Here is a 22,911-nt window from a genome sequence, read left to right as displayed (position 1 = left end):
CTCTTGAACTTGAAGTGCAAATTAACTTCATGTGATCTGAAATATAAAAGGTCGCTTCTCCCACAAATTAAAAGCTGGGCAACGCTTGCCAAGTTCATGAGCATATCAGGTCCCGCGGGGGCGGCTGCGAGGTGGGCGGGGCCACCGGCTGCCGCACTCACGGGCTCCGCATTGTCCTCTCTCAAGGCCGCTGGCCGGGGTCGCAGCATCCTCCCAGGCTGCAGCCCCCTCACCCCTGAGAGCCGCTTCTGCTGATCGGCCAGCCTCCGGGGGATACGTGTCCTCTCTGTGGGGCCCAGCGGGACCCTGCCCGCCCACCTCCCTGGCTTCCTCTTACAGGCCCTTTACCCTCTGTCATTTTGGGGTGGGCAGGGCAGGGCCAAGGGGCCTTCAGTCCCCCATGCTGCACCGGACACAGGCCCTGCCCCTCCCAGGCCCTCACACGCCCCCATACCCAGATGGACGCTTCTGCAACCCCCAGACCCCAGTGATGAACATGGAGCCGAGGTGCCTGCCTGCTCCCCTCTGGTCACTGCCCGGTACCCCTCACCAAGACCAGGATGCCCTTTGCCACCCCATGTCCAAGTTCTCCTGGCCTCACACACTCGGCAAGACTCCAGGACACAAGTGGCCGATCCCCTGAAATGCTAAACGGGAACGAAGGGACCCTGGTGGTCCCCAACATTTGTTCCCTTCCCGTGAGCTCCACGGAGCTGGCTCTGCAGCCCCAGGCAGACCCTTCGCGTGTCTGTTCTGGACGAGGTCCTCCCTCCTTCCCGCCCTGCGGTGTTGAGGCTCAGTCCCCAGTCCCGGGGACACGTGGTGATGGTGATGTCAGCAGCTGGACACCGGCTACCCCGAAGGGCTGGCGGCTCACTCACAGGATTTCTAAGTGCCAGGAAACTCGAAGCAGGTCTCACCAGCACGAAACCATGTTTGGACATGGCGAGCGACCTGCCACAAATGGCACCGGTCCCCGCCAGCCCTCGGGTGGCACCGTCGCCAGAGCCCCTCTCTGGGGATCTGACTGAGCCCAGCCCCACCTTGGCTGCCCCGGGAGACCCCCAGCCTTGGACTCCTGCTCCTCAAAGCCCACTGGACCCGCCTGGAGCAGGCTGAGTTCTCCCGCCCACCTGCAGCCCCAGCCCCACCGCTGAGCAGGCTTTGCGGAGGGCAGACCAGCTGTCCTAGACGTCCCTCTGACGGTCCCACGCGGCCTCCACCTAACTCGGACATTAACTGCGTCCCGGAAACGCCGTGTCTGGACCAGCGGCCAGTGTGCCAGTCCCCGAGCACCCCGGACCCTGGCAGCCTGGCTAGCGCTGGCTTTCTGAACCTCGGCCTGTGCACACGCGTCTGCACCCGCACGCGAGGCCCCGGCCAGGAGGCTCTCCCCAGCTCACCTCAGCACCGGGGCTCCCGCGGGAGAGAAGCCCAGGGGACTGGATGAGCCTGGAGATGCCTCGTGACTGGTGCGACCTTGGGCAGAGGCTGCGCTTACACCAGGGCCTGGGAAGGCAGCCGCGTGCTGTCTGCGGGCAGAAGGAGCCCAGGGCAAGGGGTCTGGGGCGCCTGTCCAGGGGCAGCAGCCAGTGTGCCCATGACACCTGCCCCGCAGAACAGCAGAAGCCGGGTGCTGAGGACGCGGGGCGGCCCTGCCCCCACCCCCGGGCCTGAGCCGTGGGCTGCTGTCCACACTCGGGCGTCCGCCTTTCTCCAGGGCCTCCGCGGTGGCACGCCCCCTCCTGTGCTGGCACCGCTCTGTCCTTTCAGAGGCCACGGCACTGCTGCTTCCTGTTTCCCATCAGTGACGCGGGGAGAGGCCTGGCCCTCCGCAGTCCCAGGAAGCCCTGGCACAAAGCCCACCCCCTCCGTCCCCCTCTGTCCCCCTCCGGCCCTCTCCGGCCCACACCACAGTGCCACACTCCCTCCAAGAGACGCTTCTGGGTTGTGGCCCTCCTTCCCCTCTCCCCAGCCACCTCACCCCGCCCAGGCTTTCCCCAGCCCCACTCCTCCCCGTCACCCCTGCTGCCCCCACACCCCAGTTGGGTCAGCTGTTCTGGAGACAGGTCAGACAGGGTCAACCCCGTGCCAATCCCCTGCCCAAGGAATGCGGTGAGCCCTTCCCTGGGAACACGGCTTTGTCACCAGCCCCCTGCCCTGTGATCGTCATGTCAAGGCCATTCCATGACCCTCACATCCCAGGCTTCACCCCATCTCCCCAAATACCCCGTTTCCGCCCAGCAGCCTGGAGGGTCCCCCACTGACTGAGGCTGGGAGCGCCCCCCGTCACCAGGGCTGTCCCCTAAGCAGGCTGTTCTCTCGGCTCACGCAGGAAGGGGACATTGCGGCCGGCAGGCACTGTCATTAACTTCCGGTATTAATGTTTGCAAGGCTTTCCACAGATGGAGGTCCCATGGTCCCCACTGGGTGGCTTCGCTGATGAAACAGTAGCCTGTGCAATGGGTCAGAAACACACAGTGCAGCCCGGTCCCACAGGTGGGCCTGGGAAAGCAGAGTGAGCTTCCCGCGGAGGGAGACCCGGTGACTGCTGGAGGCGTGCGGGGGCCGCCTGGGAGCGGGCATCTCGCCTTCACGCCCTCCTTCCCCCACCCACCACCCTCCCCTCCAGGACGCGGGCTGTCCCCCTGCCCCCCACCCACCCCACCACCCTGGATGAGGACACCTGCCAGGCTCAGAAAACCAGGGCCAGAGGTGCTTATGAGACAGCTGCTCGGGTAAGGACCTGGTCCCATCTCACCTGGTGGCCGTGCCGTCACCTCCGCTCCAGCCCCCTCCCCACCTTCCCAACCCTTACCAAATGATCTGGTGTCTCCTCCACCCCATGACCCGCTCCACTCCTGCCTGTCCCAGCCCAGACGGCTCTGCTTCAGAGAGCGCCCGGCCCCCTCCTGTCTCAGAGGCGTGTAGGCCCCTTGCCTGTCCCTCTCCTACCAGACCCTGCTCTCGGGGGAGGCGGGGCCTGTGTGATCCCGCTCACCACTGATGCAGCTCTCTAGGTGTCCTGACGGGTGGGAGGATGCACGAGGTGGGTAGGTGTGGTAGGGTGGGTAGATGGCATTGAGGGGGTGGGTGGAGGTGGATGATGGGTGGGTGGGATTTGTGGGTAGAGGGTGGGAAGAGGGTGGGTGGGTGGCACCCCTGCTTGTGTGGCCCCGCCCAGCACTCTTGCACACTGGTTGCCTGGGACTCTGGCGGCAAATGGCCTTCAAAGATGGCCACAGCGGCACCTCCCCACCGAGAGCTGGAGCCCGCGTCCCCTCCTCAAGGCCTGGGCCAGCCTGATGCCCGCGGGTGGAGGGCAGCGGCAGTGGCATGGACAAGTGGGACGCTGACAAGCCCGTGGCCCTGCAAGAAGGCGGGTCTGCCTCGGCCACCAATGGAAGGCGGCCGCTGAGCGGTGGCCCCGGTTACGGCAGAGCGGGAACCATGCAGCCGGCCACGTGGCTGTATGCGGAGATCAGGGCTGCGTCCCCCGCCCCCCCAGGCAGCAGGGCCCAGGTGCTGGGAGAAGGGACAGCGGAGCGGGGTCCAGCAGGGGTGGCCGTCACCTGATGAAGCCATCTTGCCGTCATAATGAAGACCTCATGTACCTCCAATGACACTTAGCAAATCCAGGCACAAATGAATAACCCAAGTCCAATCGAATTAGCCTTCAGCTGACGAGCACAGCTAAACACATTACCCCGCGGTCCAACGAGATTACGGGGCCGGGTGGCCGGCGAGTTCACGGGGTTTAACGAGTTTAAGTGCGTCCTCTGCTCTCTGGTCTCAGGCCCCCTGCTCCCGAGTGCAGCCTTTTGGGGCCACGGCCCTGGGGGCTGCAGAGAAAAGCCAGATGCGGGGGGAAGGGGGAGTGGGGTGCGGGCACGGAGGGCAGAGAGACCCCTCCACGCGCAGGGAGAAGATGCAGGAGGCCTTGCCACACGTTCCGCATGACGGTAACGAAGCCAAGCCCGATGCCCAAGGCAACGGGCAGGTGCTGGTGGCAGACGCCATGATCCCTGTGACCCCCACGCCCAGAGGTGCCACTCACACCCAGCTGCATCTGGCCTGGGCTCGGTGGGGGGCTTGCCCACAGGCCTGGTCTGTACCCCACGTGCGCAGGGGCTGAGCCTCCCCGTCAGCGGTGATGCAGGGGGCCCTGGCAGGGCGCCACAGCCCTGCCTCCACCGCGCCCCAGAGGGCCACCGTCCCAGGCGCCACACGCCCCCCGCACCTGCGCATTTCAGACCACCTCGGAGCAGGAACGGCCCCCGGCCCCCTCCCCTAGCTGACAGAGGGCTGCAGGTGTGTTCCCGCCCTCTGCAGAGAGGCCAGTAGCAGAGGACGGCAAAGGACTGTCCACGGGAGCTGGTGGCCGCCTCGCAGAGGGGCACTTGCTCAGGCGGTCGACTGCCAGGCACGTCCCGTAACCGAAGGACGGGCTCGAGCAGGTGCGTGCACCCCGTGCTCACAGCAGCAGGCTTACAATCGCCAAGGGGTGGCAGCAACCCCCACGTCCGTGGCGACGGCTGATAAGCACGATGGGTCCCTCCCCACGGGGACATTACTCAGCCTGGGACGGCAACTCCGGCACACAAAACGTGGGTGGGGGACGATGCACAGAGTGTGATAACCAGTCACCAGACACGTGCTGTGTGACGCCACCACATGAGGACTCAGGTCAGAGTCACAGACGGGAAGTGGGGTGCCAGGGCTGGGGGGAGGGTTAGTGTTTCCTGGGGACCAGGTTCAGTTTGGGAAGATGGGACTGGTGACAGCCACACACAGTGTGAGTGTGCTTACTGCCCCTGAACTGTCCTCATAATAATAGTTAAAACAGTAAACTTTACATTATATTTATCTCAATTAAAAAAAAAAAATTAATACTGTGGCCCATGAAAACCAAGAAAGACGGCCCAGAAAGAAGACAGGCAGGTGTGGGGCATGAGGCCACTGCTGTAGGGACATGGCCCAGTGACCACAGGGAAGGGGACTCCTGGGTGATGCTGAGGGAGGCAGGGGTCTGGACAGGCGGTGGTGTGGTGACCAGGTGTGCACTGAGGGGCAAGAACGGGAGAGGCAAGACAGCCCCAAACCCATGGGGCGTGGAGTCTTCTGTGACCCCACTACCTACATGTGTGCACACACACTACACACAAATGCACACACATGCATGCACTCGCAAACATGCACGCATGTGCACACGCACGTCCACATACAAATGCATGCGCCCACGTGCACTCACAAACATGCACGCACAAGCACACATGTGCCCACGCACAAACGCAGGCACACGCACAGCTCTTGACAGCCCTCCAGCACGGACCATGTGGTTCCATTCAAACTACATCCTGGAAAAGGCACGACTGTGGGGACAGAGACGGATCGGGGTCCCACGGGCTGGGTGGGGGAGGGCTGACTGAAGAGGCGCGAGGGAATCGGTGGCGGGTGGCATTGTCCTATTCCTTGGTTGCGGTGATTATATGACCATATGTGTTTGTCAAAACTCGCAGAACTGCACAGCAAGTGCATTTTACTGTACATAAATCATGCCTCAATTTTTAAAGTCATTTTTTAAAAAGCCAAGCACCTGCTATTTCTTCAGAAAACATCAGGGCCCTGTAAGTTTCTGAAGGCTTAGCCCCGGGGTAGGCTGGGGCCCCGTCCTCTCTACGCAACACTTTGGGGCTCAGCCAGGCAAGGAGCAGTGAGACATCCCGACATGCCCTCTGGAGAGCTCTGGGAGGGCGCCCCGCCCTGGGGGCCTGGACCGTGAGGGAGTGCCTGGGTGCCTGTCTTGCTCCCCGTTTTTCTGTGGCTGCGAGGAGGGCCTGAGGCCCGGCCACAAGGACTGTGGGGACCCTGTGGGCAGCACGCACCCGCTCTGTGCTTCGTTACGGCCTCCACAGTCCTGCTGTTGACCGCTGGTGCCGTGGTCTGACCCGTAGTCCTGCTGCCGGTGGGTGCCTCCCTGCCTCCCCAGGGTGCACCGGGCCTTGCTAGGAGCACAGGTCTGGGCTCAGCAGGTGTCTGTGACATAAGTTACAGATGTCACACCCCCACAGGACAAAGAGCTTTGTCATGAGGGGGCTGTTTGGAGGGGGGAGGGAGACAGCGTGAGGCATTGCTGGGACCGGGGAGGCCCGTGAGCCCGCTCTGGCCAGGAGGGACCGTGGGAGGAGGGGGCAGCCCCCTTCCTTCGCGGGCAGGGGGATAAGACGGGGTAGTGAGGCAGGCGGGACCTCGGTTCCTCCGCCCACGCTGGGCTGGGCCCCGACCCCGCTCCCCGCCTGCCGAGAGCATTCTGTGGCCTCTGCTGCCCCCCAGAGGTGTTTCCTGCTGCCCAGCTCTCCCCGGGGCTGGGGCCCCTCGGCTCCTCCCCACGGTTTCCCCTGCGAGACCGGATCCCCCCGGGGCTGTGGGCGCGTCCACACAGTGCGGGCGTCCCTGGCTGCGAGGCCGTACGTTTGCTCTTGCCCCTTTTCTTCCTTTCTGGTCAGAAAAGCAAAGGATGCTGGCTATAAAAAGTGCAAGCATGAACGCGTGAAAACGAAACGAAAGCCCCACCTAACTCCACTCTCCCGCACCCCACAGATGGCCTCGGGGCCGCATCACCCCGCTCTTCCCCAGGCAGCGGGGCCGTGTTCCCAGGACTCCGCTTAGGGTCCGCCTCCTGGTTTTCCACAGCTGCGTCTCTGGGGAAGTTTTCCTCCTTCCTTGCAACTCCCCTCGAAGCTCGTGCCTGTTCCATCGACTCGAGGTGGACGGCCCTGTTCACACCTGACCCTGCCCTGTCTGCGGCTGTTTGCTCAGCGTCTCATCTCTGCAGCGAGGTGGGGGCCTCCCAGACGAGCCCCCCGCAGAAAACATTCGCTGAGTAAATGACCAAGCAACTGTTCCTCTCCCGGATGACAGACACCATGTGAGACCATCTGTGCCCCAAAGAAAAGGCGATGGGCTCATGCAGCTGGAGACCAGGGCCTCCGACGACTCCTCTCCTCACGGATGGATGGGTAGGTGGGCGGGTGGATGGATGGATGAGTATGAGTGGATGGATGGATGGATGGATGAGTGGGTGGGTGGATGGGTGGATGGATGGTGTATGAACAGTGGGTAGGTAAATGAATGAATATAGGTAAATAAATAAGTGAATGAGTGGTAGGTGGATGGAGCAGAAATGGATAGAGTGGATGAGTGATATGAGTGCCAAAATTGATAGGTAAGGTAGGTGAAGTGGGTAGATGGATGGATGGACGAGGGTAGGTGATGATGGAGTAGGTGACAAATTGAGTGACTTAAGGTGGAGTGATAAATGGAGTGATGGAGTAGATGGTGGCAGGTATGGAATGGATGGAAGGGAGTAGAGCGATAGGTAGGTGCATACATAGACAAGTGGATGCATGACTTCCATACCTTTTCAGAAAGAAAGAAAGCTAGCGAGGCAATACAGTAACGAGATCAAACTCTACCTTACACTGCCTGTAGCATTAGAGAAGAGTGCTAGAGGAGTGATAGTCGATCTCTAGACACAGGAAAGCACTACACCTTCCACGCTTAAATGCGCCACCCCAATATTCTACAAGAGATATTGGAGAAATTAGCGCTTCTCACAAGTACTCCTACCTGTAATCCTGCTCGCACCTGTAATCCCCCAACATGGAAGCAGTGGCAAAGGTGTTAGCAAGTAATTAGAGGCATGTGGTGGACGAAGAGGCCCCTTCCTCTCAGTTCTTCTGGTTCCACAAACAGGTCCCTGTGCCCTGCTCGCCCTCCCCCGAGGCCCACGGAGGAAGGGGGTGGGCGCGCATTTTCTTGGTGGCAGGAAATAAGAAACGGTTTGAGGTGCCCTGTGTGTGTTCGGGGCTCGTGGGCGGGGCCGAAGGCCAAGACCCCGTGGCCGTGCGCGGGTTTTGGGTAAGAGAGGGCTCACGGTGGCCATTTTCCCCATCTGTTACTATCGCTATTTATTTTAATGCTCAAATTGTCCCATTAAGTGTCCGGCTCAGGGGCAGCAAGCACCTTCACACTGCTGTGCAGCCGTCACCAGCAGCATCCAGAGCTTCGCATCTTCCTATACTGAGGCTCTGTCCCCATCAAACCCGACCCCCCCACCCCGGGCACCGTCCCTCCCACTCCGTCCCTGTGGCTCCGGCTCCTCTGGCCCTCGTATGAGAAACGCACAGTGTGTGTCCTTTGTGCCTCGTTCACTTCACTCAGCGTGGGCTCCTTCCTCTCTAAGGGCGGATAAGGCTGGTATGGGGGGACCCATTGTGTTTGCCCATCGCTCCGCCCGTGGACGCCTCGGCGGCTCCCACCCTTCGGCTACTGCGGGCGCTGTGGGCGTGAGTGTGCAGAAAGCCTCTGCCTCACTTCTTTGGGGTACAGACCCACAAGTGGAGCTGCTGACCGTATCGTAACCCTGCCTACTGTTTTCACTCTCCGTCAGTGTTAACGCTGCCACGCCGTTCAGAGTGGTTCTCACGCTCCCTCTGACAGAGCACAGGGCGCGGATGCCCCGCGTCCTCGCCCATGTGCTGCTTTCTGCGTGCACGTGCACAGCCCCCCGCTGGGCGCGATGGCCTTGGTCTAAGACAGAGCCGGCCCGGGTTGCGTGGGGCGCTCTATCAGTCTCACCTGCCGTTTGTTTTTATTAATTCACTCTTTTTCTGTTTACATGCCCTGAAATCCAAGAGTGCAGAGAAAACCACACATTCATGTAACACCACCCCGATCACGACACATGTGCCGTCATCCCCAAAGGTCCTGTGGTGCCGGTCCGCCATCAGGCCCGCCCGTCACCCAGCTCTGCAGCCGTCACCCGGCTCCCGCTCCTGCAGTCCGGCCTTCGCCCAGTGCCACGGGCGTGAGCCGGCGCAGCACAGAGCCTTCGTGCTGGGCGTCTCTTCCCGAGGCCCCGCCGTGCGCCCTGGCCACCGCCCAACTCGTGACAGAGAAGGGCCCCCCGCTCTGGGATCCGCGGGGTGGCGTTCATCCGCCTGACGTTCGATCCAGCTTGGGGCCACAACGAAGAAAGCTGCTATAAATACTCAGGTCCCTCTTTCTGGAAAAAACGAATTTTCATTCTCCTGGGTGAACACCTAGGAACGGGTGCCAGGCAGCGACCTTTCTAAGAAACGGCTGAGCTGCTTTGCGAAGGCCAGCGCCGCTCCGCATCCCCACCGGCAACGCGGGCCGCTCCGCTGTCCCCTCTCCGGCCGACACTGGGTGTCACCGGCGTTGTCCGGTTCAGCGCAGGGTTTTCTTCTGAATGTTCTCAAAGGAGCTGGTATCTCGCTGCGGTTCTCAGTTCGACCACGACCTGCAGAGCGTAGACGTTCAGATTTGAGAAAGCCTCAAAAACTCGGCGTCTGGCCTCCCAAATGTGACATCCGAGTTCCAAGTCCTTATCCCAGGCCATCGCCTGGTCGCAATCCCGCAAAGGGAGGGCCCCCCCAGTCCCATCCCCACCCAGTGTGGGAGCTCGGAGTGGATGAGGGGTGCCAGGAGGCCAGCTGGCCAATGTGCCTATGTTATCGATGAGAAAGGGGAGGCCCAGGAGGCAGACTGTCCAAGGCCGTCGACAGGGTGGTGCCAGAGGCCAGGGCAGGGCCTGGTTTCCTCCAGCTCCGTCCTGCCCATTGCCCCGCTCCCCACCCCCAAGCCTGTCACTTTGCGGGATGCAGTTCCACTAACGTGTGTCGTGGCACCGTGACATGCAGCCCTGGCTTCTGTCCCCGACTTGTAAGAGACCAGAGGATGAGCACAGCGGGCCTCCCTAGGGAGTGGCAGCTCGGTCGCTGGCTCCGCACGGGGCAACCAGACCCTGCCTTCCGGGGCATACGTGCTTCAAACAGCGAAAGACACGCTCCCGGACACGGCTCGTGGAGTAAGGCCTCGTTTGGCACAGAACGAAGCAGGCAGCACCAGACACGAGCAGCAGAAAGCCTCATGCTGGGCCGAGAAGACCATCGTGTCGGGTTCGACGCGGCTGGGCAGACGGCAGAGTGACACGCCAAAGTCCCCATTCTGGGCCGCGATGGGACTTGGTCCGGAACAGGATGTTGTGTTTACTGCGTGACGTTGAATGAACATGCTCCTGTCGACATAAGCCTCTGGAGCTCGGGGCATCCCCCGGCCACCGCCCTCGGCCACCGAGGGTCCTCTGCCCCGCAGGGGACACCACCAGCCCCGGGGGAGGAAGGGACGTTTCCGCTTGTGGCCCTGTGCTGCGGGCATCGCAGAAGCAATCTGAAATGCCCCTGGGAAGAGGGGTTACTCCCTCTCCGGAGGAACTGCTTCCTGGATCCCCACAAACTGGACTCGGTTCTAATGGTATTTGCTAATTTCCCTTGGGAGAAATTCAAATTTCACATAGACCTGGAGTTGTGTTTTTGTAATAAGATAAATGTGATTTTCGGTTGGTTGCCTTTTTTTCTTCTCCAAAAACCTCAGCAGCAAATATGTTTGTTTGTTTGTTTGTTTGTTTGTTTGGACAAATGCCTTTCTTATTTCCTGCCCCCTCCCCAGCTTAGACGGTCTTAGTTTAGGAAAACGGCTCGCTACCTTTTCCTAGGAACCTGGGTGCTGCCGCGGCGATGTCTGCTACGAAGTGCCCTAATTAGAACTGCTTCTGTTTCTGTGCTGCTGTTGATTCAAGGGTGACCGCAGTGTTGGGGACACTGTGCCACACAAGCAGCCTTCCAGCCATGCCGCCGGATTCAGTCACACACCCAGCTGGGGGCCAAGAAAGGGTGGTGACGAAGCGGGGTACAGACCGGGTCCTTAGCGGCAAGGTCGCCACATGGAGAGATGCACGGACAGCATGATGCTGGCCCTGGCCACCGAGCCTCGCCTGTCGCCTCTACAGCTTTTTGTGCCCGCTTATAAATGTACGGCCTAACACGGCGTGACCCCGCTTCTGTGCTGTCACGGCCTTTCTCCAGAAGCGGGTTGTGACAGTCCAACCTCACGGCCTGAACGTCTGTCAAAGGGCATTTGCAGCGGCGACCGGGCTGCTGAGAGGGAATAGGGGCCCCGCAGGTGGGCGGACACCGCCTCCCCCCAGTCCTCTGCTCCTGGCCGAAGCCTGGCATGCAGGGAGCTTGGAGCCCCTGACCCCCGAGGGCCTATGTGTGGTACGGCCGCTGGGTCCGGTGACGCCTGGAGGGAAGGAGAGATCAGACACCGAGTGTGTCAGGCCCTCCGCCCACCCTGTCGCAGGTGTGATGCTCAGCGAGGCACTGACCCCAGAGCACGGACGGACCCCGAAGACATAGGCCGAGCGAGAGAAGCCGGACACAGAGGCCACACGGTGTGAGTCCGTTCACGGGAAATGTCCAGGACAGGCACGTCCACTGAAACAGGAAGTCGACGGGTGGTTTCCGGGGAATGGGGAGTCCTAAGGTTTCTGTAACTGCCTTTGATGACTTCTTCTTTGACATCTGCTATTTAGAAGTATTTTTTAACAGCCGGTGCCTGGAAAGTTGCTCTCACATTAACTTGTTTTTAAAATACTGATTGTCCAGGGGTGGGCATGTGACCCAGAACTGGCCCGAACGTGTGTTCCGTGGTCTGGACACAGTGGTTGGCTCGAGGGCAGGCACGGGGCTCAGGCAGGTCTGGGGAGGTTTAGTCCTGGGACTCGCACTGGGAAAACGAGGGAGGCAAAGCCGCCATGACGTGGAGGCTGGGGGTCTCCTCGTGACACAGGGACAGCTGTCCGGGGATGCGGCCGGCCCGCCATGCAGCACGGACAGCTGCAGGGGCCTCCTCCGAGGCTCGGGCCTCCTCCGCTGCACGAGCCTGCTACTCCGCTTCCGGCATAGGATGGATTCACATGGGTGTCTGCCACCCAGACTTGAAAACCCGAGAGGCGCACGTCCCGCCCCCACCACCCGGCTACACCTAAGGCTGATGTCCCAGGCCTGCCTCACAGATGTCTCTCCAACTGTGTGCTATCAGCTCCCCTTCAAGGCTTGGGAGGAGATGTCGGTGTGACAGCCACTCACACAGACGCCGCGTCTCATAGAGACCAGACTGCAGCTCGGGCGGGCCCTGGGAGATGGCCTCCTGCGAGGCCTGGGCGTTCAGGCCACAGGTCAAGGGCAACGACGTGAGTCTGTCGGAGCCCGGGGCTGGTCTGCCCTCGCGCTGCCCCTCAGCTGGCACCGTGCGGGGCCTTGCTCACGGGAGGATGCGAGAGCGGTCAGTCAGTATGGGTTCGACAGCTACGTGCCAGCAGTTCCCGTGGCCCGCGCACGTGGCAGGCACCCCCCCCACTCCCCACCCCACCCCCACCCAGCCCTGCAGAAGGTGGCACTGCTCATCGCCATAGAAGCTGAGACATGGAGGCTGACAGGGCCCGGCTGCTTACAAAGCACAGAGCAACGTCCAGAGGTGATTCTGAGCTGGAGCCTAACCTGTTCCAAGACTATCGTGCCAGGAGGCCCGACCGCACGGCCTCCGCCACGGCCTCCGCCGCCCCAGGGCCTGCCGTCGGGCAGCTGTGCGGGAAGCGAGGAATGGTTGCGACACGGAGCTGCGCTCACACACGAGCCGTTCACACGGCCGGTTCCCCTCACACATCCGCCCCGGGGCGACCCCCAAATCTCACAGCCCCCAACGGTGAAAGGCCTGAAGTCATGCTGCGAAGCGGTGCAGCCCAGTGCAAACCAGCTGCCCAGGAACCCGCAGCCGTCACACCGGGGGGCGTTTGGACCGGCAGGTGTGGGAGGGCCTGGTGCCTGGCGCTGCTGAGAACACAGAAACCAGCAGGGCGGCTCCTTAACAAGAAGTGACCTGAACATCAAAGGGCTCAGAGAAGCCTGGGGGTGGGGGTGGGAGGGTGGGGGGGTGTGATTTGAGGTGCCCTCGTACTTTTTAGCGAAACCAGTCCTCTGTGTAACGGAGCTGGCAGACCGCACACATGAAGGGCAGAGCGTGGAGCTGTCATACAGTTGGTTGGAAAAATCATGGCCCTGCCAAATCAGCACTCGATTAATTCTTTGTTGGTTCCATAAATCGGCGTAAAGTTGCATTCATAGCCTGAAATTTCTTGACTATGAGACAAATTCAAGATATTGTCCCCTTTTTTTATTTTTCCAGATCAATTCTCACACTCCCTGCCCCACTATTGACACTATTACCCTTTGCTTCCCATTTTAAGCGGATTCACTCGCGGGACCAATGACCACCTTGTGCTGGAGAACAGTCGACACCAGGCAGTGACCGCTCCACCGCTCTAAGTGTGTGCGTCTGCCCACGCATCCCCGAGGCCACGGGAAGCCGGCCCCGGACTGCCACCACCCTGCCCAGGACAGCCTTCCCGCCTTCACACTCCGTCTTTATCAAAGACCGAGACCAAAACAGCCCAACGACAAGCTCGTACAGGTCTGTTTACCTGCGTCATCAAAACAGCTTCCGCTTTGTTCCTCCACATCTCTGTCATAAAGGCCATCGGTCATTTTGGAGTTGGTTTTTGGGGCCTTCGGATTCCTCGTGTCTACTTATCTGCGGAGAGAACGCACAAATGGGTGAATAAAAGTGAATGAACCTTTTGCAGGTTTCACATGGCAAAGCAATGCACTGGCTGTTTGCCGTCAGAGGGTGTGGGGGTAGATGTGTGTTTAAATTTAGAACCAACGAAAACAGACTCTCCTGAGAAATAATGCTTCCTTCTTTTTCTGTCTTGGCACCGTGAAACTCAGAAGCTTTCCCTGTGCGAACTGGCTGCAGCAAAGCTCAAAAACAAGTTCCCTCTTGACTTTTACGTGTTTCGATCACGTTTTGTATGCATGCCTTGCGTTTTAGGCCACTGGAAATCATCTCGGAAGGAGCACGCTTCACTGGAATCGACTGGGCTGTATGAGGGGTTGTCATCATAAGTGGGTAAAGCTACCAGGGCTGCCAAGCCTCCCCAAGGGGCAGCGGTGCGGGCAGACCAGACGGGGCACGCACCTGGACAGGGCTGTCAGGGAACAGGACAGAAAGGCTTCAGACTGTGGGGTTTTGATGGGGTGTTAACCTCCCCCCGAGGAAGAGTCTCAAGGCTCAAATTACTTGAGGTATCAGCATGAGACTCCCTGCCGGCAACAACTCTGGCCTAGAGAAAGGGAGAACAAGCCGTGGGGGCTCTCGGGGGTCCCTGGGAGGAACCGGAAATCACCCTGCTGCGGGCGGCACAGGCCCCTCCTCTTCCCCATTCCCCGGGCGTGTGTGACAGGAGACCGGTAATTAAAGGTAAGGGTCCGGCCCTTACCAGCTTCGTGACTTTGGCCCAGTTCTCTGACCCTGAGCATTCTGTCTATAAAATGGGATAATAATGTTTCTACTTAATTGGATTGTGAACATTCAATGAGTTACCATATATAAAGCACTTATGACAATGCCTGGCACGTACTAAGTGCCAAATAAATGTTGGCTGTTCTTATTACTCCCTTGGACGGGAAAGGGTAGCCCAGGTGGGCTCTGAGGGGCAGAGATCCTCGCACCAGCTAGAGGGGTTAAAGACCTGTTACTCTGGGACAGAGGGCTTTGACAGAGTCCCTCCTAGACCAGACTGGACTCTGGCTTCCCTGAGCACTTGCAACTAGGCCCCCAGTTTTAGACTTCTGTGTGGTCTCTGCATCTTCCGATTTTAGCAAGAATTCCCTTCCTCCATATCTGACCACCATTCGCTATCCCCCAGGGGGTCTCATCATCTCGGCCTAATTTCAGCAAGAGTCCCCCTGCACCAACTGATGTTTCCTCTTAACGGTGTCCGACCCACTGACCGCCCCCTGCTCCTCAGCTGTCAGTTCCCACTGGCCCATGCTGTCCTTGGGACCGAGCCCAGTTCTTACACCCTACTGCCACAGCCCTTGCGCATGAGAAAGGGGCTCTACGGAGTGACCTCAGGGGCGACCTAATCACAAACTCCTAACGGGGCAGGTCGTGGTGGGTCGCCACGCCCCAGGCCTGTAACTTTAGTCAAAGGTTATCTCTGCCTTAACCAACCCTGTGCCTCGCTCTTGTGCATCTAGGCGGACACACTTTTGAAATAAGCTGTAATCGCCCGCACGTGAGCGCACAACCTGAGCTGTCCCGCAATCTGTCCTGCCTTGCTTTCTCCGGACTCTGTCACCTTCCTGACCCAGACGTCCCGCCTAATTCCAAATGTGTAAGAGAAACTGCGCGCTGTCACTCTCCAGAGCATTGGAGGTCTTGCTTCCCAACGAATGCCATCAGTTTGGTGCAAACTCATAAGCATCCTCTACAGGTGTGGAAGCTTCTCACGTGCACACGCTGATTGAGATTTTCTCTGACACCGCCCTGCAGTTATTAGGAGGGTTCTAGAACCCAAGGCCAAGGGGCCAGAGACGCCCTTCCTGAGGCTCCCCCAACCACAGAGGTAAGGGTCCCCACCGGGAGGGCTGGAGGACCCCCTTCTGAAGAAGCGGGCGGTCCGTTTCCCGAGGGCCTGGGGCGGGGGCGTGTGTTGCGGGCTGCAGCCCTTCTCCCCAAACACCCACCGCCGCCCAGAAGCGCGCCCAGGGAGGTCCTTTTGCGCAGCGCCGAACCTCGCTGCTCAGAACCCGGAAGGCTGGGCCAGGGGAGCGGAAGTCCTGCGGCTGCACTTCCGGCGGCGGGAGGGGGCGGGGCCTAGGGCGGGGCGCGGCTGCGGCGCCGCTGCGTCACTTCCGGGCGCGGCGAGCGAGGTGAGCGCGGGACCCCCGGCGGCGGGCGGGCGCCGCCGAGCGGCCCGGGAGGGTGGCGCTGCAGCTCCGTGGGGCCGGCCGGCTCCGCCATCGCAGACGGACGCCCCGGCGGGCGGGCCAGAGGGCGGTGGCTTGACTCCCCCGGACCCAAATGAGAGCTGGCGGGGCGGGGGCAGCGTGTGGGCGGTGCGCCGTCGGGAGGCAGGGACCCCTCGCCTGTGTGCGACGTGCCGCCCTTCTGCCCGGCCCGAGGGTGCGCGCGTGTGTCTGATCGGAGAACCCAGAAAGTTCTCGCGAAGCGCGCGCGGGCAGACGCGCTTCCGAACGGGCGTGTTTGGGAGCCGCGAGGGTGTCTGGCCTTGGCTGACTTGCGTCCTTCCCTCTCTCCGGCCGTAAACTACAGGTGCGGTTGAAGTCAGCCAACCATGGAAGGCAAGCCGCTGTTGACGTCCAAACAGAAGAGCGAAGTGGTGTGCGGCGTCCCCACCCAGGTGGTCTGCACAGCCTTCAGCAGTCACATCCTGGTGGTGGTGACGCAGTTCGGGAAGATGGGCACCCTGGTCTCCTTGGAGCCCAGCAATGCGGCCGGTGACATCAGCAAGCCTGTGCTCACTACGAAAGTCCTTCTGGGGCAGGACGAGGTGAAGCGGTTGGGAAGGGGTCCCGTGGTGGAGGGAAGGCCGCGTGTGGCTGTAACTTGTCAGGGACCGGGGGTGCCTGGTAGGCAAGGCTCCCCTCCCTCCCCCTCGCATTTTCTGGGCCCTTCCTGAGTCTGAGGGCACCCGCCTGCCGGTGGGGAGTGCCTTCCCCAGCCCATCAGTATTCTACCCAGCGGGCAAGTGGAGGTGTTGATTTTCTGACGTGGGCCACCCCTCAGTTGGACCCAGTCGTGGTGCGTGGCGGTTGCGAGTGGCTGCCCTTGCTCCATTGTGCAAAGGCCCTCCGTGAGATTAGGGTTCCCCTCTGCAGACGTGGTTTTCGTGGGTCCTCCCAGACCAGAGAGCCGTGAGAGACGGTCTCGGGAAGCAGAGGAGAAACCTCGCAGTGCCTCCTTAGCAGTCTGGAGTCTTTATGACTGGAGTGTTCTAAGCCACAGTAAACTCAGTCACTGTCACGGCGAACTGCTTGGGTGGTGGTTTGATGGTGGCCTGCAATGCCAGTCTGGGTTCCTGGGGGTTACTTAATGAAGGTGTTAAGAAAAAAAACATTTCTTGCAGTTAAAGTGGTTTTCTCCCCTTCAGCCTCTCATCCACGTCTTTGCAAAGAATCTGGTGACGTTTGTGTCTCAAGAAGCTGGAAACAGAGCGGTTCTTCTCGCCATGGCCATGAAGGACAGAAGCATGGAGGGGCTGAAGGCCTTGAAGGAGGTGATCCAGACGTGCCAGGTGTGGTGACCCCGGAGTCAGCAGTCCCACCTGCTGCGCAGACACCCTCCAATGATTTGAAGACCCCTCCTTCGGTCATTCTGGCGAGGAAGCTTTCTCGGGTCTCGCTTCAGAAGCCAGGAGCAACGTGCACGTCTCCGGCAGACTCGTTAGGCTGCTGACACTGTCCGTGGAGCGTGTGCTGGGACAGTCGTGAGTCGTTCTCACCAGGGTTCAAGCAGTTGCATGTGTTTGAGAGTTGAGAGAATGAGTCATGGCTTCAGTGTGTGATATCACTTATTGGAAGAAATGTTTTTTGTATTAAAAATAAATGGATAACTCAACACTCTCCACCATCCTTAGCAACGCTGAGAGGCTTGAGTCGTGGCGCGGGTCCAGCTCGGTGTGCCATCGGCAGGGGGAAAGCTGCTTGGCCACACGGCGGCACAGACCCCAGGAGCTGTTTGTGCACGCTCTCTTGCTCCCCTTCCTGGGACCCCCGCCCCGCCCCCAAGTGCACCTCCCGCCGAGGAAGCCATAGGCCGGCAGGGGCCACAGGCAGGACAGTCCGCTTTGTCACTCCGTAGAGGGGAGGCCCGCATGTGGCATCCGCCCCACCATCCAGCCGTAACCTCAGCTTCTAGCAGCTATGGCGAGCGTGAGTAATGAACGCTGGGCTGGCGTGCCAGCCACGCAGCACGGACCGGCAGAGGGGCCTTGCCCCGGACCCACTGGCATGCTCCATCCAGCACGGTCCTGCTGGGCCCCTCAGTGGACATGGGGACGCCACTCTACTCTGACCAGTGCGTGCCCTCAGAGGTCAAGAGGGGTCGGGGAGGGCGGGCTCTGGCCCACGCCAAGCGGTTTATCCAGGGGCTGACAGAGCCCTGGGTCCCCCTGAACCAGTTACAACAAATCCCGCAGAATAAGACACCCAGGGACCTGCCGAGGACGCTGGCGTCAGCTGCTTGGTCCCGCGCCTTACATTGAAGTGCACATCAGGAGAGGGGCAGTGGGCAAATGACCAGAATGGTGGCCGACCGCTGAGTGGACTCGGGGAAAGCCAAGTGATGCAGCAGGTGGCCGCAGAGGCACCCGCCGCCTGGGCTCCAAGCCGGTGCCACAGGGACGAAACGAGGGGAGGGGACTGGGTGGGGGACGAGGACTCACGGACTTAAGAAGGAATGTGAGGAAACCAAAGGCACCTGAGAAGTGGGAGAAGTTGTCAAAACTAATCCCTGGTTCGGGGACACTCTGATGAGGATGTGCTTTCCGGCGGGTGCGCAGGAGCGCAGGACGGGCAGGAGTGGCGGGGCGACGTGGCAAGCGAGCGAGGACAGCGGACGGCCGACGGTCACAGGCTCGGCGTCTCGGGTGAGCCCCTGGAGTGCCCCGAGGCCGGCTGCACGGAGCCCTGAGCCCCGGCCCACGGCGAAGGGAGGAAGGGAGGGTCCGCAGGCTGACACCGCTCATTGCATGGCGGCTGGAACCGGGCTGACTGCCGCCCGCCGCCCGCGCCAGCTCCTTGAGGGGAGACGGGGCAGAGTGTGGGACGGGGAGGCACCGGAGGAACCGTGGCAGCTGGGAGGAGAGGAGGGGAGGGCGAGGATGGCAGAGGGGTCCCAGAGAGAGCCCCGGGACCGCCGATCCTCGAGCAGGGCCACAGGCATGCGGCAGCGCGCGGGCGTGCACGCCCCCTCTGTTACCCACGCCACCGGGAGCATGAGGACCCTGTGCCCGCCTCACGGATGCGGGGACCGAGGCCCAGAGCTGTCGGCTGCAGCACCCACCTGCTGGCTAGGGGCGGCCCCACGCAGCCTTGACCCCCTGGTAACCAGGCTCTTCCCCAGGGACGGCCGCCGGCATGTGGCCACTCCGCTGACAGGTGGGAGGGCTGGGGTCAGAGCCACTCCCCGTGCAGGACGATGCGGGGAGGGAGGAAATGGAAGCGGGGAGGTGGGGAGGGGACAGCTGCGCTCGGGTGTGGCAGGCACTGTGTCTCCCCACGTCACCCTCACTGCAGCTTATGAAGTAGGCGTCAGACCCCCACCCACACAGATGGGCCTGAGGGGCAGCCGCCCAGAGCTACACCTGGTCAGTGGTCCAGAAAGGTCCACACCTGGATGTCAGTGTCCCTGGGGCCAGCTCGCACCCCCCCGCTGGACAGTGATGGGACAGATGGCAGTCCCAGCCTGGGCAGGGCACGGTGGAGGGTGTGGCCCGGTGCACCTGGGCAGATGGGGCCTCCCGGCAGGGCGAGTGGGCTGGCAGTGGAGTCTTCTGCATGTGGGGAGAGGCCAGAGCTTCCCCAGGAGCAACAGTATCCAGGGCTGACCCAGGCCGCTGTAAGGACAGCAGAGGTCAGGAGGGGCCCCTCTGCGGGCCCGGGCACCCCTCTCAGGCCCGGAGGCCTGCAGCAGGCCTGCCCACGGGGCCTGGCCAGCTGGCCGAGGGAGCCACCAAGGAGGTGAGCTGTGTGGGGCGTGTGCGTGCACATGTGTATGTGCATGCATTCACATGTGTGCATGCATGTACATGTGTGTATATGCGTGTGTGCACACAGGAAGGGTGCGCTATCCAGGCTGGGGCCCCATGCACCCCAGGGGGTGGGGGATCCTGGAGAAAAATGTTCACGCCTTGAGATTCTGAGAGGCACAACCCCTCCATCCCCACCCCCGTCTACCCCAAATGCCGTGTTCCCTGAGAGACACAGGATGCTCTGGTCTCAGGCCAGCCTGGCTAGTCCGGGCCCAGGTGAGCACCCTGCCCACCAGATTAAAAACCCAGGGCTGGCAGCTTCTTCTGGGGGCAACGGACATGTGCAGACAGGCCCTGGGCACACAGGCAATGGGCCCGGGGGAGGAACAGACTGGGCACGAGCAGGACAGGGGGCCAGGAGCACGGAAACGAAGTCTCAGAGCCCCCGAACTGGTTCTCCCCTGGGCTGGCGGAGGGCAGGGTTGGTGAGCCCCGTGGGCTGCGAACAGAAGCCCACAACAGCGCACCCAGCTGGTGGGACGCTGGGCTGACGGAGACAGCCGGGCCCGAGTGCTGAGGCTGCAGCAGCCTGCGGCCACTTTGGAAAGAACAGGTGACCGAGAGGCCAACGCTCACTGAGCCCCGGCTCTGACCGAGGCCGACCTGCTACGTGTGGCGTTTCCACTCGCCGTGGGAACAGGCTGAGAAAGGCCCGGGGTCCAGACAGAGTGAGTGGGGGGACAGGGCCCGTCTGCAGCCACCGCCCCTCCTCCTTGCTCCCCACGCGTGTGACCAGGAACCTGGGCCGGCAGAGAGTCCCAGTGCGGTCACCCTCGGCCACAAGCCGCGGTGGGAATCAGCTGAATCAAGGCTCACTGCGTGGTGGGGACAAAGCTCGGGGGCCAGTCCTGCCATTCCCTGGGTGCCAGCAGGGGAGGACCCCAGGGGAGAGCCAAAGGACTCGGGTGGGGCTGGCTTGGGGAGGCGGGGTGTCAGGTCCCATCTCCGTCAGCCCAGAGGGAGCAGCTCTCAGCTATGGGAGGCGTTGGGGGCAGGCGAGGCGGGAGGGGGTGCCTGTCCCTGGTGGGAGAGGAGCCACGTGCTGTCAGAGACATCCCCCGATGGCAGGCCTGCCTGGAAAGAGGCCTGGGGCCGGCCTCGAGGCCAAGGATCACAGGCACTCGGTCACGGGGGTGAAAGGCAGGTGTCAGGACAAGGGCCTTAGGTCTGGGGCTGGCCGGTGCCTTCTCAGCCACCCACAGCTGGCCAGGAGCTGCCAGGGGTCCCCTCACCGGGACAGAGCAGACAGTGGCCAGAGGCCCCGGCCACCCTTGTCTGGGCAGGCAGGTCTGTCCTGCCACAGGCTTGGTCAGCGTCCCGCCCCAGGCAGGGCAAGCAGGCCCAGCCGGCCTGGCCGCCTCCCCTGTGTGGGTGTGGGCCGTGACACTGGTCAACAGGGACCAGACTTCATTCAGCCAAGAATCCCACAGGCAGCCAGTCAGCCTCTGCCCAGCCACCCAGACACGGGGCTGACCCCTCACTTCCCAGACCGGCACCCTGTGTTCGTTGTGCAGGGCTCAGCACAGCCAGCTCCTCCCTGTCACCTGGGGATGGACACCTCGCCCTGCACGGCCTCCTGCTGGCTCACAGGCCACGCCCTGTCTGTGGTCCTGCTCCGGGGGTCTGGGCCCTGGGAGGACCGCATGGTCCCCTTCCCCTGAGCTCAGGGCACAGCAAGTGAGGTTGCCCAGGCCCCCAGCAGTGGCAGGGGCACTGCATGCCCTAGCCCAAGGAGGGGCCGAGGACCCCAAATCATCTTTGTAGATGAGAAAGCAGAGGCCCAGAGCAGCAAAGGGGCTGCCAAGGGGCCAAAGCCATAGACGGCACAGGGGGCTGAGGGCTGGGCTGCTTCCAGGGTGACTAGGTCAGGAAGCCAGAGAAGAAAGGGGGTGGGGATGGCAGAAGGCCCCCCATGTGCTGAGCCTCAGGTTTATTAAATGCATACAAGACCCAGGCAGGGAGGGCCGGAAGGAGCCAAAGCTGCCCTGTGAGGCAAAGCCATTGCCCGAAGTGTGCGGGAGCTTCTGGAGTGGGAAAGTGTCGGAGACAGGGCTCTCTGGAGGCCTTCCTGGAGGCAGTGGCTGAATAAGCACTGGACAGCACCAGACAGCTGTGAAAACAGCCCAGAAACGACATTGGGCCTGGCCTCCACCACCAGAGCAGGGGTAGCCTTGCGCAGAAGGGGCTTCCCGGGGATGAGGGACCCTTAGGGGCCATAAGCCTGCTCAGTGGTATCAGACCCCTCACCCCACTTGCCGCCGGCATGCCACCAGCCTCATCAGAAAGTGCTGCCTCTCCTCACCGTGTGATCGCCTTCGACACAAAGGGCAGAACTTCGGACGTCCTTCCCCGAAGCCGGGGCCCCTCAGGGCCCCCAGAGGCCTGGCCCCGGCGACTCCGGCGCACACTCGGTCGTCCCCGGCATCAGCCTGGGAAAGACCCAGGCCTCGGTTTCCCCACCTGTCACGTGAGCAGGTCCCCCGGGTCCCTGCTAGCCCTGTCCGTGTCCCGATATTGGAGACTTCACCTTTTGAGGTCCCTGAGCCATTGTCCCCATGGGCAACGACAGGCGCTGTTATCAGAACTGCGTGTAAGGACAGCGTCCTGGACGGAGCTGGCCCGCGCACACGGAGCCGACGCTTCTGCAGACCCCTGGGCACCGGCTGCACGCGGGGGCTCAGGGCAGGCACCTCTGGCACACAGGACACACTCACTCGGCTGGAGAAGGGACGGGCCACACCGCCGCCCTGCCAGCCTAGTGGGAGTGCACCAGCTTCCAGAAGCTCCCGCGGAGGGAAGTCAGGCAGCAAACCTGACAGCTAGACGAGGGTTTCAGGTGGACCCTAAAGAGACGATGGGAGAGAGGTGGTGACCCCCGAGGCGGAGGAGCAGGTGCCAGCAGGCAGGAGAGGTGGCACAGACGGTGCCCCCACAGCGTGCTGGAGAGCGGGGGAGGGGGGCTCAGGCGGGGCCTCGGGCTTCATCCGAGTCTCGGCCTGTCCTGGACGGGGCCTCCCAGGGGCTGATGGCTTCACCCTGGACCCTCCTGTGCCCCTGGGGTCCCCGGACACGTGGAGGAGCCTCTCTGACCCGCCTCCCCGCCAAGCCTTGACCCCTACGGCCCTGCAGGAAGGGTCATGTGTCACAAAGGACAGGAATGTGTGGCCCCAAAACTTTACAGAGCAGACGCCTCTTCCCAGTACACACGGTGGCTATGTATGCAGAGCAGGGCCCCCTTCCCGCCACCTCCTAGACCCGGGCGGGCACGCCTCCATCCACAGGGGCCCTGGCACAGGGCTGACCTTGGG

The 22,911-nt window shown here is 61.9% G+C and overlaps 1 protein-coding gene and 1 long non-coding RNA gene across 3 annotated transcripts; one reads left to right on the top strand and one right to left on the bottom strand.

The window, feature by feature from the left end:
• Window positions 1-8,636: 8,636 nt before the first annotated feature.
• On the bottom strand, window positions 8,637-15,620 carry LOC120616119 (uncharacterized). Its single transcript, XR_005656491.1, has 2 exons — window positions 13,406-15,620; window positions 8,637-9,325 (listed from the first exon to the last, which is right to left on the bottom strand). It is a non-coding gene; the product is annotated as an uncharacterized LOC120616119 (long non-coding RNA).
• A 61-nt stretch (window positions 15,621-15,681) lies between these two features.
• Window positions 15,682-17,414, top strand: PSMG3 (proteasome assembly chaperone 3). 2 transcript variants are annotated; one of them, XM_039879482.1, is made up of 3 exons: window positions 15,682-15,701; window positions 16,105-16,342; window positions 16,943-17,414. In XM_039879482.1, exons 2-3 carry the CDS (start codon window positions 16,127-16,129, stop codon window positions 17,093-17,095), a joined length of 369 nt encoding a protein of 122 aa, XP_039735416.1. In that variant the 5' UTR covers window positions 15,682-15,701; window positions 16,105-16,126; the 3' UTR covers window positions 17,096-17,414. The 2 variants fall into 2 exon arrangements, with proteins under 2 accessions (XP_039735416.1, XP_039735408.1); XM_039879474.1 differs by lacking the exon at window positions 15,682-15,701 and adding an exon at window positions 15,727-15,825.
• The last annotated feature ends 5,497 nt before the right edge of the window (window positions 17,415-22,911 follow it).

This window comes from Pteropus medius, unplaced genomic scaffold, assembly GCF_902729225.1.
Source record: "Pteropus medius unplaced genomic scaffold, Ma_sr-lr_union100, whole genome shotgun sequence".
In the NCBI taxonomy this organism is placed as follows: domain Eukaryota; kingdom Metazoa; phylum Chordata; class Mammalia; order Chiroptera; family Pteropodidae; genus Pteropus; species Pteropus medius.
The sequence above is the reverse complement of the archived record's forward strand: the minus strand, read 5'-3'. Positions and strand labels throughout refer to the sequence as shown.

Bases quoted from the DNA above. Each gene is read 5' to 3' on its own strand.
- PSMG3 (XM_039879482.1), top strand. From the start codon at position 16,127: ATGGAAGGCAAGCCGCTGTTGACGTCCAAACAGAAGAGCGAAGTGGTG. The intron at 16,343-16,942 runs GTGAAGCGGTTG...TCTCCCCTTCAG, and splicing joins TCCTTCTGGGGCAGGACGAG to CCTCTCATCCACGTCTTTGC.